This window comes from Phascolarctos cinereus, unplaced genomic scaffold (genome assembly GCF_003287225.1).
Source record: "Phascolarctos cinereus isolate Bilbo 61053 unplaced genomic scaffold, phaCin_HiC Scaffold_4;HRSCAF=312, whole genome shotgun sequence".
NCBI lineage: Eukaryota > Metazoa > Chordata > Mammalia > Diprotodontia > Phascolarctidae > Phascolarctos > Phascolarctos cinereus.
In genome coordinates this window covers 160,635,577-160,649,372 of record NW_027555847.1, presented here as the reverse complement: position 1 = coordinate 160,649,372, position 13,796 = coordinate 160,635,577, and the positions used below count along the sequence as shown (strand labels likewise).

Genomic DNA, 13,796 nt, shown 5'->3' with positions numbered 1-13,796 from the left:
AGCTGCATTGTGGCAGGCAACACTCCTGAGTGTAGCTTGAACCAGGTTAAAATGTAATTGGGAAATATTTAACAAAAGAAATAAAAATACAGTGGAACACAGATAATGTTAGTGTGTGGTTTTCCAAGGTCAGTCTCAATATGCAGTCCAGGGGGATCCACATGCATGATTTAGTGGCCTAGATTTATATTTGAGTTTGTCACCACTGGTCTGGATGTCCTTGTGTCTAATGCAGCTTTTGTTTTGTTCTTGTTTGATGACCAGGAACATTGGGAAGTTATTGACTGTGTTCAGGAGCTGAGCCACTCAGTGAATAAACTCTTTGGTTTGGCCTCAGGAGCTGTGGATAGATGCATCAAATTCACAGATGGACTGGGGACTTGTGGGCTTCTGTCAGCCCTGAAATCTCTTTTCACAAAGTAAGTCAGTGCTATCCCATGTAGAGAAATAGAAGTAGAAAGGAGCCCATTAGGTCTGCCTTCAGGTAAATGAATGCCTAAGTCATGAAATTCTAGAATCTTGATAACTTATTTCAGAGTAAAATTGCCCTGATGGTCAGTACCTTTATTCTTGTGTTGAACTGAACAATCTCTTATTGTAATAAGATTAGCCTGATCATCCCAGAATTTCTGAACAAGTTATTGAGAGTTCTGAAGTTCAACAAGAGGGTTTTGTGACCAGGAGTGGGTTAGTCACTGCCAGGTGTAGTTAGAGGATTGTTAACAGGGTAGAAGAGATACTACCAAATTCCTTTTATGCTATAAATATGGTTTTTATACCTAAACTAGGGAGAGTTGAAACAGAAAACTATAGACCAATATCCCTAATGCATATCGATGCAAAAACTTTAAATAAAATATTAGCAGAGGCTATAGCAACATAAGAGAAAAATCATACCTTATAACCAGGCTGGATTTGTAAGGTTGGTTCTGTTGCCCACAACCAGATTGTACACCGAACAGAGAGGTGTGAAATAGCTTGAGATATGGGCCAGGAGGAGCATCATTACTGACTCAGTTTATTCATCTGAGGGTACAGGATATATAGAGAAAATCTAGCCTAACTTCAAAGAGTCCTCCCCGTGAGATACTCACCAGAACATCTGCTGAGGACGTGACAACATAAATTTCCTCGATATCAGGGTTCCTAGATTGGGTTGTATATTCCAAGGTTTTCCCAGGCGCCTTGGCGCCACCTGCATAGAGGAGTGAATGTGTAAATCTAAGGTTCAAAGAGTGAGAAGGAACGTCTCAGGGACCTTGTAATCAGGAAGGGATTGGAGAGCCGTACCACTTAATCATTGAACCCTTTCTGGTAAAAGCCTGGGCAGAGGTCAAACTCTGCCTTGGATCTTAAACCCTTATCAGACTCTTAAGATCAGCCCTCAACAGGTTCAATGTTAGGAAAGTGATAAACATAATACACCAGATAGAGAACCAAAAATCACAAGATTTTATCACTAGGTGCAGAAAAAGCTTTTGACAGAAAACAATTCATATTTATTTCTATTAAAAACATTAAAAAGCCTATGAATACATGGACTTTTCCTTAACATGGTGAACTATACCAGTCTAAAACCAAGAATCAACATTATGTGTAAAGGGAATAAACCTGAAGCCTTTCCATTAAGGTCAGAGGTAAAGCAAGAATGTCTTTTATTACCACTATTTTTTGCTATGGTGCTAGAAATGTTAGCTATAGCAATAAGACAAGAAAGAGTGTGTGTTGGAGAAAACAAAACAGTTGCTTTTTGCAAATGATATGGTTTACTTCAAGAACCCTAACAAGTCAACTAAAAGTTAACTTAAATAATAATTTCAGCACACTTCCAGGATATAAAATAAGTCCACATAAATCATCAGCATTTCTTTATATTACTGACAAAACCCAGTAGAAGGAGGAATTCTATTTAAAATAACTCCAGAATGTATAAGATTCTTGGGAGTCTGCCTTCCAAGGCACAAACAGGAACTATATGAAAATAATTATAAAAGCATTCTTTGCAGAATTATAGACATAAATAATTGGAGAAATTTTAATTGTTTACAAGTAGGCCAAATTAATGTAATAAAAATAAAAATACCACTTAAATTTATTTGGGACCATACCAATCCAACTACCAAAGGATTACTTTATAGAGCTAGAAAAAGTAATAATAAAATTATTCTGGAGGAACATAAAGTTAGGATTCTCAAGGGAAATAATGAAAAAAAGTGGGAAAGTAGGAGGCCTAGCAATACCAAACCACAAACTATACAAAGCAATAGTCATTAAAATGATTTGGTGCTGGTTTTAAAAAAAACCCCAACAAAACAGAATGTGGTATGTAGTGGGTTCAGCTGTTTTAAAATTTGAATCAGTGAAGAGGGAACATCATTAAGATTCCTGACAGCACTTACATTTAATGGGACAGTCTAGGCAGAAACAGTTTAAATTGAAGTGATTCGACAAATCTAAATTGAGACCAGATAAACACAAATAATTTTTTTATGAATGCTAGAGAACTATAAATATATAATAAAGTGTAAATTTGCTGACAAATTATCCACTTCCCCTACCACAACCCCTCAAAAAAGAAATAAAGGAATATTGAATATTGAAATATTGAAGAAATATTGAAAGTTACTGAAGTGGTTAGCATTGGGTCAGGCTAGTCTGGCAATTTAAGAGAAGTGATAAAAGGAGAAAGGTACATGGTTTAATGGAAAGAAGAGTAAAGGGGAAGGAATTCTAGGTTAGGAAAAAGGCAGGGGTAATGAGTCTGTGGTGAGAGAGGGTAAAGCACATGAGGGAGATGTGAATGCCCTTTCTTAGCTGGAGCAAAGATAGTGGTGTGGCATGTAGCAGAGGACAGAGGCAGTTAGATGAGGAGAGGGCATTAACACAGTGATGAAGAGTTTTAATTAGGTATGAAATTGAGAGCTATTGGAGGGTTCTAGGAAGATAAATTATATGATTAAAGCCACACTATAGTTGAAAAGCTTTGTTATGCAATGTTATACTATACTTCTGTAATGAGCGTGCTCAGTATTACTAAATTTTAAAATGAAATCAGTGAAAAATGAAAATTGCAGATAATTCCTAAGAACTGAGTCTAACTTGGATTCTCTTTCCTAAAATGAATACTAGTAATATGTTGATATTTTTTTTCCTTTTTTCGTGTAACAGATTTTATTTTAAAATTTTTATTGATATCTTTTGTTTTTATTTCACTTTAATTTCCCGATAGATCCTTTCCCTATCCCCTTCCCAGGGACTCATCCCTCTTAATGAAAATTAAAAAAGAGAGGGGAAAAAAAAGCAGTTCAGCAAAACTAGCTAGTACATCAACTTAGTCTGACAGGATATGTAGCGTTTTATACCCATACTCCTCTACTGCTGCAAGGAAGCTATGTTTCTCCCCTCTTCTCAAGGCTCAGCTGATTCTTTTCCAGAGAATGACATAGAAACTGTCCAGAAATTATCACACTTATTTTCTTGGAGAACTTTGACATATGAGGTTTGGATAATGCACATGAATTGTTGTATGGTATATCCTGAAAAATACTTATTTGTTGTAGTTGCAGAAGTGACAAAATTGTTCAGCCTCTTACAGCTGAAACGTACAACGAACACTACATTCCCCCACATTCTACTGCTGGTTTAAGATTCCCTTCACTTCCCTAGAAGCCAAGAAAATTGTTAACCTTTCTTTGCTTTAAGAAAAGGGACTATGAGTAGAGTCTTAGCTTCATAGCTTTCCTCTTTTTAAAAACTAGTTTATAAAGGTGAGAGGAATCTTCTTATGGGCTGTGAGAGGATTTTGAAAGGGAATCAGATAAGCCCTTTGCCATAGTGATAGGCTTTTAAGCAATGATTCCCAACTGGGCTTTTAGATGGCTTCTCTCCCCTTTGCCTGTAGGATTTGGCCCAAGGGGAACTGTTGTACACTTCAGTCATTTTTATGTTCCTTCTTTGAGGAAGTTGTAAAGGGTTTTATTGTGTAGACAAATATATTAGGGTGCTCTTGACTTCTGGAGGATCCTAATAGCCCACAGAGGACATGTAGCCCTTCTTTCTGTCGTAAGGATATTCTTGTAACCATACTGTCTTACACTATGATACTTTATGCTTTTGAAAGCTACTTTAATGTACATTATCTCATTTTTTTCCTCATAAAAATTCTGTCTGGTAGGTAGGGTAGGTATTATTATTTTCTTTGGACTAAATGATATGTTAAGGTCCCTGATGTATCTAACATGATGTGATTTATGAATTAGTAGTAAAGGCATAGGGATTAGATCTGGGATTTCTTGATGTAGGGACCTCTCTGCAGGATGGGTCCTTCTCTATAATTTGTAGTCTTAGAGAGTGGCCTAGAATACCAAGAGGTCACACCTCTCATGTGGGTCAGAGGCAGGATGTGACCCAGGTCTTCTTGGCTCTGAGGCCGGCTCTCTGTCCACTCCACCGCACTTCTTGAAATGAGTCTAGAAAATGAATAGGCCCAGAGATGCTAAGGGAGTTGTCCCAGTGCTGCCCGTGACTAAGTGTTGCATCAAACGGAGGAGTGTGCAATAAAGAGACATGGGCCAGGCAGGTCAGTGAAAGACTGAGCCATTTACTATTCTGAGGGTCCGATTATATAGTGAAAGATAACAATCATCCCGAGGCATTCCCATGATTCTTATGTGACTAATCCCAGCCCTTATGCACATTCTTAATCGTCCACACCTGCTTGCCATCAAGGTTCAAGGGGCAGAGTATTCTAATACCTTCCAGGCAAGAAGTTGGTGAGCCAAATATTCTGAATAAATAAGCCCTTATGGGTAGGAAAAGGAAAGAGTCAAGCTCTAACCTAAATTCCTTATCCCATATTAGACTCTTCAGCTCTGGCCCTCAACACCTAGGACATAACAATAAACCAGTAGTGAAACGGGAATTGGAAGCATGGTTTCCTGGCCTAGAGTCCAGTTCACACTTTGCCATACTAAGGTCACCTGGAAATTTGATACATACCAGCTGTTGGCCTCAGTTCTTGTTTTTAGCCTGCATCAGAGATAGGAAAGATCAGACTGAGAATACTCTATACAGTTGGGTAGGAAACAAAAATGTCATCCTCAGACACTATTCGAGTTAGAAGGAACATTAGAGGAAGCTGAGGCCAAGAGGGGAGAAGTGACTTAACTCATGGCACAGACGGCCAAATCCCAGGTCTGCTGACTTCTAGTCCAGTCCAGTGAAAATTATCAACATTTATTTTGGTCAACTTTTTTAATAAAGAAATGCATTTTTCTAGGTAATCAGCTCTTTGGTCAAGATCGTGTATTTATTTCATGTGTCTTCTAGATTTGAGGGGTTTACTGAAAACTTGTCTTCTTTCTTTTTTTCCCTCAAAGGTATGTATCTGATTTCACTAACACCCTCCAGTCAATCCGAAAGAAGTGTAAACTTGATGATATTCCTTCCAGCTCCCTTTTCCAAGAAGATTGGACAGCTTTCCAGAACTCTGTTAGGTAAAGTGGGAAATGGGATGTAAGGAAAAAAAATACGGGAGGCATGAAGCTCTGTAGTATCTTCTATGAAAAATGTGTATAGGAGTTGTAATTTTTCTCTTTCATTGCCTTTTTTTAAAAAAGCAAAGTGAATGCCATAGACAAAACAAAAGCTATTTTCTCCATTATCCCCCATTGTCCATTCCCAGACTCCTGGAATCTTGGAGGGAAAAAGAAAAAAGTTCTTTTGAATTCTTCTCACACTTTCGTGACTCTTAATAGTTTTTTAAAAATTTGAATGGTTTAATACTTCTTTACCCCCACAGCCAAGTTTGTACAGAGCCAAATGTATTCCTCAAATTAAAAAACAAAACACTCCAAAACACAGTTGATTTAGCTCAATAATGTCTTCTAGTATAATTGAGTTAAGTCAAGTGCGGTGGGCAAACAAATTTAAATAGAATGGAAGAAATGAAAAGACATTTTCTTGTTTGGAAACCTAAAATGATTTCCTTTGTTAAGAATTGGGACAATTAATCTGGAATAAGTCTACTTAAGTGAAATTACTTAAAATAGGGACCATTTTTTAGTAAATAGTAGAACAAAACACTTGATCAGGACTTTATCTTGGAAAATGCAATTAAAAATTATAGAAATGGTTCATTTTGTACTTGCAGTCTCAAGTTAGAACTGCAACAATGCAGTGTTTCTTAGAACAAAAAAAGTGACTAAAATGTTGATATTTTTGGTGTAATTTTTTTTCCTGACAAAAGTATGATGGCAGCCCAGTGTGGCATCTTTCACTTCATGTTTTTACTTTGGCAGTGTCATCATAAAGAGGATGATTGCAGCAAAAAAAGATAAAAAAACCCATATATTTCAACCTTCATCTACCTATAAGATGATTGTGGGAAGAGTCAGGACTAGAACCTGTGTTGAATGAAATCTTTTTGGGAAAACCTTTAACATGTTAGTCATCAGGCTAGGCACACTGAAGTCTTGTCCTGAGGAGTCTGGTTGGTGCAGGAACACCTGTTTAGAAACCTCAGAGTGATTTGAGCCTAGATTTGCTAAGGAGATTTGGGTCAGCTTGGGAGAAGTATAGAGGTTAGCAGGGAAACCACTTTGGTCTAAGACTCCCCTGTTACCCTAGAGCAGACCCAGACCCCTGCTATAAAGAGCACTGTGACTTGGCAGGCTGACATGTTCTGCATCCCCTTGGTCCACAGTTTCTTAGTGTACATTGAAATGGTGCATACAAGGTGGTTGTACTTGGAGGGTGATGGAATGTTTTAGTTCTCATAAACCTTCCTTATGATGGAATGCCTAGATACCCTGCTGATAGGCACTTTGAAAGAAAGTTAAAAGTTAACCAGACTTGGGATATTTTAATCCCTAGAATCTGTCCTGAATTTGAAGTCTGACATAAGATGCCTTGAAAATCAAAGGACTACTAAATTCAAATGTGATGTCCTTAGCAACTTATCTCTGAAGAATGAATAGATTGTTTCTCATTGAATTTCCATGAAATCAGAGACAGAAAACTCTAAGATACAACCCTAGTATCAAACTCTGTTTTATATAGTGCCTCAACAAATATTAAATAAAATATTCTGATCTTACAGAACATTTTTTTCCAAGTATTTTTCTACCACTTTTATTTTTAAAAATGTTTTGTTGATCCTTTTTTCTTTTTTTTAAACACTCACTGTCATTTTCCAACCAACATCTTTTTCCTGACCATCTGTTGTACCAAATGGAACCTCTCTGCTGAAAAGTTGGAGGCATGCTTTTAGCATCAGAGCTGTGGAATCATGATTAGACACTACATTGACTAGAGTTTTGAAGTCTTTCAATGTTATTTTCCTTTATATTATTGTATTCCTTGTGTAAATTATTTTCCTGATTCTATTTATTTGGGTTCTTCATTTGTTCAAACAAGTCTTTCTAGATTTCCCTGAATTCTTATCTGGCATTTCTTACAGCACAGTGATATTCCTTTATATTCATACACCATAATTTGTTTAGCCTTTCTCTAATTGATGAGTACTTAATTCTTCCTCCTTTATCAAGATGAGATTTTTTACTTAACTCTCTGATTTATTATTACTGGAACTCCTATAGCAGAGAAAGCTGATTCATGGCAGAAAGACCTGGGACAGGGAGGATTTTATAAATATATAGCATTTATCTTTTATATTAATCGCCAAAGGAGGAAATACTTTCCATCAGGTCATTAAATGGTTAACTTTTCCCCTGGACATAGAATTACAAAATGTTGTGAATAGTTGGAGTTTTTTGTTAACGAGACAGTGTTCGTCATATAAGTATCATAATTCTGTGTACTTCAATTTTTTAAGTGCTTTTTCTTTTGCATAGGATAATAGCCACCTGTGGTGAACTTTTGCGGCACTGTGGGGACTTTGAGCAACAGCTAGCAAACAGGTAGGGAAGATTTTTGTTGTGATTTTCTCTCCTTAGAAACTTGTTTAGAAGAAAATTTAATTTTTAAAAATGTGTGTTATAGTCATTACAGGTCCATCAGATTCAAAATATATATAGCTTAAGACCTCTTGATCTGTACCTACATAAAAATTATATTATTGTTGTTTTCATTATCATCGTCTTTACTGTCTTTATCAAACATCAAGCACTGTGAGAGGCTATGGTTCTGTCTAGTGCTAAAGTAAGGGTTAATAGCATAGTTTTGTTTAGTCATGGTCTTTACTGTCAGGAAGTCTTTAGGCTTAAGTGAGGAAATAATGTAAACATTCCCTAGTTATGTTTCAAAAATTTTATTTTTAAATAAGTTACTTGGACCACTAAACATATTTTCCCATAGAAATAATGTTATAAATGGTGATTAGGTTGTCAGGTCAGGCCTCAAAAATATATTGAATTCACAGTGTAGCCAAACTATGCTACGTGTCTCAGTTTTAGGTACCGGGAGCAGGAGAGAGGAGAAAGATGGTTTCCTAGGCAAAAGTTTGAAATAGGTGTTTTTTTACATTCACTTTTTTCTGCACTAAAGTCCCTCTTCTTAGGAACTCAGTGACTTCATGTTCTCTGAGCCTCCTACTTTTGTACTTCAGCCAGGTCTGCCTTTCTTAAAGTGTTCAATATTCTAAAATTATTCCCCTCCCCTCCCCAAAAAGAAGCATTCCCTCAGTGTAGGTGGTATCAGCCAGATTTTAGAAGGAAAGCAATATGATTGAACTTACATTGATGTATTAATGACTGCTAACTTCTTTGAAGTTATTAGCATTTTTTTTTTAGGCAATTGGGGTTAAGTGACTTGCCCAGGGTCACATAGCTAGTAAGTGTCAAGTGTTTGGTCTGAGGCCAGATTTGAACTCAGGTCCTCCTCATTTCAGGGCCGGTGCTCTATCCACTGCGCCACCTAGCCGCCCCATTTATTAGCATTTTAAAAGAAGATTTTTTTTCTGAGGTAAGAAGAAATTGCTAATTGGTGGAACTTGAGGCAGTATAAAAATGAAATGGAAAAAAAAATTGGACCAGTATAGAGTGTGAGAAGGGAAGATATTTTTGGATGGGGGAACTACCATGCTATTTAATCTTATTTCAGAATTTGTCCCTGTGGTCAGCTCCTTTAATCTATTTATATCTTTTCTCTTTCTACTTATGAAACCATATTTTTTTCTGAAAGTTCATTTTTTATAACTGATTTTGTGGTAGCTGCTTTGTTATTGAGGGAGCCAGGACAGGTCAGGGGTGACTCTAAATATGATTTGTTTGTAAGTCAAGATTATCTTCACAGGCAAACAAAGAAGTTATGTGAATAAATAGATTTACAAAATGTTATCTGTATGTAGAATAGAATATACAAGTGAGAGAAACAAATATTTACTATGAACACATAGTCAGTTGTTGACAGTGAATGAGATAGAAATTAGATTTGGTAAGGTTTTCTGGAAGAGGTAGATATTTAACTTAAAAGTTCTAAATTGGGACTGGGAGTAACTGTGTATGGCATTTTAAATATGGGAGAGTCTGAGTAAAAGATTTGACTTCTCAGAGTTTGAAGAAAGAAGAGGCTTGAAGCAGGGGTTTCCTGTGGTGATAGAAATGGAAAGGAACAGGTAGATGCAAAATATTGTTTGCTTAGACTGTAATTCTATAATCCTATAAACATTGAGAATTAAAGGAAAGACAATAATCTACCTTGTGTTCCCTCTGTTAAGAAGACAAAATGAGTGACACCAGCCTATAAAGCTTATCTTATCTCCCAGTCAATCTAAAATATGGAACACAGACTTCTAAGGAAGACCACTCCCTTAAACAGCAGAGGCAGCAGGTTGAAATACCGTGGAATTCATTTCTGCAAGAGGGTTGGAATTTGTCATCATTCTCTTGTAAGATTGCCACATTGCAGAAGCTGGTATTTAATGATTTTGTAGTGAGTAAAAGTGGGATTACACACAGCTGTTAGCTGAAGGATTTCCCACATAATATGTGACTCAGAGATGTAAGTGAGGTGTGTGGTTCCACACACACACACACACACACACACACACACACACACACTTAAATGTTGCTAGTTCTTGGAAAGATATCCATAGAATAACATGTTGGGAACTTAATGCAGGAATCCTTTTGGAGTAGTTTAGTAGGAAAATCAGACTTTAAGATCCCATGTACTATGAGCAAATCACTTAACTTCTTTAAAGCTCTGTTTCCTTATCTGTAAAATGGGTATGGAAATACTTAACATTATTTACCTTACAGGATTATTTATAGGACAGCTCTTTGTAAATTACGTAGTGCTTTATAAATGTGAGCTATTTATATTCACAAGTTTTGATGACATTGGTGAGTTGCTGACAGCTTTCATTAAAATTAATTAATTGAGAAATATGTGAAACAGGACTGTAGATTTTAGCTAATTACAATACTATTAACGTAATAGGAAATCAGATGGTAAATTAGATTTTCTGATACTTCTCTAGGTAAAGAGTAAAATAAGAGGAAAATGCCCTTAAGCTTTCTTTGGACACTATGTGCAGTTAAATGTGATTTTTTTGAAAATTGCCATCTTTTATGTTTTAAAGATTTCTGACTATACTTCTCTTCAATTTGGATGGTAAGATGATATGTTGATGTGATTAAGGCTGATATTAAAACAGCCATGCAAAAGAGGAATGGCTACCTGGAGAACAAGGGAGGAAATTGATTTCCCATATGTCTGATCACCAATATCAGACCAGCCCATACTTTGCATGTAGATTTATTGTCTTTTTCATACTTGAGGCCTAAAATTTCATTTTCATTTAACTAAAGGAAGTCTTTGAAGCATAAATCTAAAGGTACAACTTCCCCCCAGGAAGTTGTTTGTGATTATAATGGTTCTTGAGGACAGTCCTGACAACTGCCTGGTCACCCTTGAACCTATTCCCATTTATTAGTTCATGTGCACTTTTAGGGAAACAGTAATGTGGTGGGAAGAGCACTAAATTAGGAGTTAGAACATCCTAGGTTTTCAGTTTCAGTAAATATAGTAAACATTTATTAAATATTGATTATGGCAAGGTGCTAGGCACTGGATATACAAAAACATAAACAAGATAATCCCTGTCCTGAAGGAGCTTATGTTTTATTTCTATAACCCTTTCTTCTTAATCAGTCATCTTGTCCTGTTGAATTTAGCTCTCGTGTGGCTTATGACTGTAGGAAATCACTTCACCCCTCAGTGCCTCCATTTCCTTAATTCTAATGTGGAAATTGTAACAACCATTCCCTACTTGCTTAATTTTGATACTCTGGAGTTTAGTAAATTGCAGCTGGAGAAAAGTGCAAGATCCCTTCCAGCTTTCTGTCTGCATATATATATGTCATGTCATGATAATAATACTCATTCTTATTATAGGATTTTGTCCACAGCTGGGAAGTATCTTGCAGACTCTTACAGCCCTCGTAGTTTGACTGGCTTTCAGGACAGCAGCCTGACTGATAAGAAGAGCTCTGTTAAGAACCCATGGCAGGAATATAATTATCTTCAGAAGGAGAATCCAGTAGAATATGCCAGTTTAATGGAAGTACTTTACACTCTCAAGGTATGAGGCCAATCGACAGTGTTGTTGGGAATGGAAGCTTTTTCCTTAGCCTTTAACTCTGAAAGTTTTTAGTGTTCGATGCTCCTCCCCTAACATAGTTGTTCTTACTCATTGTGTGAGGTTTATGCTGCTCTGCCCTGTGGCCATTGTTCTTTCCCATTTATTCATTGAATCTACCTATGTTAACTCTGAAGAAATGTTCTTGGTATTTGGGGATAAGAACCCTTTTAACAGAAGGGGTGATGCAAATAGTAAATTGTGGTTTCTAATGTGAATGGTAGCATTGACTATAGGTGGCCTACCAGTTTTATATCTAGAAATGTTTTCAGGAAATTTGTTATGAAAGCTATGTATCCATCTTCTATTGAATCTTATCCAGTAAACCTCATTACATGTTTTTGACCATGCGTATCTTTATGTTATTTAGTCAATGATTTCCCAGGCTACTACATACCCTAGGACAGGATCAGATATGGTGATATATCATCTTTATGTGGCTTACTTGCTCTCTTCAGCCTGTCCCCTTTAACTGGCTGCATTTGAGCCTGACACATAACATTTCTTAAAGTAATTTCGTGAATCCATTCATCCGTGTTTTTGTGATTAGGTTAAAGTAACTTTGTTTATCTTTATTGATAATCTGATTTATGTCTGTCTTAATTGACTCATTTATAATAGCAAAACTAAGGTTGCATTTTCTGTTGTGGTATTTTCTCAGGCTATTTACAATTCCTTGAAACTTACACAGGCGGTACATATGCTGGCTTTTATTTATTGACTTAACCTCCTTGGAAATCATGATCATGTTTATGTATTTAGTGTCCATAGAGGTTAAGCTAGTGATTTTTTTCCTACCCCTTCCCCCATTCCCTGGATAGTTAGAAGTTGTATAAAGTTATTCCTTAAATCCTGTTTTTTTCTGTCTTTAAAAAAAAAACTTTTGTCACTTAATGTCTTTTATGGCAGTCTTTGTATAGAACTTTGTATTTAAAGATATTGTGTCCTATACTTAGTAAAAAATCTTGTAGTACTCTGTGCTTATTAATATGGCCTTTTATTCTTACTTAGGAAAAAGGCTCAAGTAATCACAGCCTGCTGTCTGCCTCTCGTACAGCCCTAACTCGCCTTAATCAGCAGGCCCACCAATTGGCCTTTGATTCTGTTTTCCTGCGCATCAAACAACAGCTTCTACTAATTTCCAAGATGGAGGTGAGTTTTTCAAAGTTTCTCCCAGGACCCATTCTGATTTATTACAGATCCCTCTTTCCATCAGGAAGCCAAATGTCTTTGGAACTCCTTTGGCACTGCTTCTTGTTTCAGTGTAGGGCTAACATTCACCTTTTCTTTCTAGGACTTTTAAGGAAAATCCATTTTCAGTATCCCAGAACCTCACCTTAAGAGTTCACTTTTCTTCCATAATTTATTATTTAACATGGATTCTTGAGTCAGTACCGCTAACTTGAATTAGGTTTGTGTCATTCAGACCAGAAATGAAACAGTGGATGGAAGAGACATTGTGATAGAAAAATTGACAAGACTTGGTGATGCCATCAAAGAAGGGACACATTTGTAATACATGTATATCCAGGAAAAAATTATACATCTGAGGGAGACAGTATAAACATAGATGAGACCATAATGAAAAATACAAATTCATAGTTTTATCATCCTTGCGCTTTCTAGTTTTAGTCCTTGTTACTTCAGTTATGCCTGCAGTTTTTCTTCTTTATACTATGTCTTGAGCACTATCACCTGATTCAGCTTCCTGAAATCCTTCTTCCATCATGTCATTCCCTTGTTCACAGTCTGCTTTAGGATAATGTCCAAACTCCTTAGCCAGGTAAGTAAGACCCTTTACTGTCTGAACATGAGATACTTTTTCAGATTTATTTCCCACTATTCCACTACTGTATAAACCCCTTGTTCTGGCCGGACTGATCTGTTCATTTGTCTCCAAACAAGGCTGTCGTTTATGTTAATTACTTTTTTCATGCTATTCTCCTGACGTGGAATTCTTCCCTCACTTTCCACCTATCATAATTCTACATCCGGCTTAAATATCACATCTTCCATGAAGTCTCCTTTGATCGCCCCAGCCAGAAATAATCTTTTTCCTTTTATTGTACGTATTGTCTGGCACAGTGGAAAGAACATTGACGCTGAAGTCAGAGGATGTGAGTTTGAATCCCTCCTCTGAAATTTACTTGTATGACCTTGGCCAAGGAATTTAGACTCCTTGGGCCTCAGTTTC

At 36.6% G+C, this 13,796-nt stretch overlaps 1 protein-coding gene across 1 annotated transcript in view; it reads left to right on the top strand.

The window, feature by feature from the left end:
* The window catches only part of COG7 (component of oligomeric golgi complex 7), a 62,353-nt gene that overhangs the window by 35,824 nt on the left and 12,733 nt on the right, over positions 1 to 13,796 (top strand). Inside the window, 5 exon segments of the mRNA XM_020978625.2 lie at positions 265 to 419; positions 5,379 to 5,495; positions 7,854 to 7,919; positions 11,359 to 11,545; positions 12,614 to 12,754. Of these exon segments, the coding sequence (XP_020834284.1) occupies positions 265 to 419; positions 5,379 to 5,495; positions 7,854 to 7,919; positions 11,359 to 11,545; positions 12,614 to 12,754 (666 nt within the window).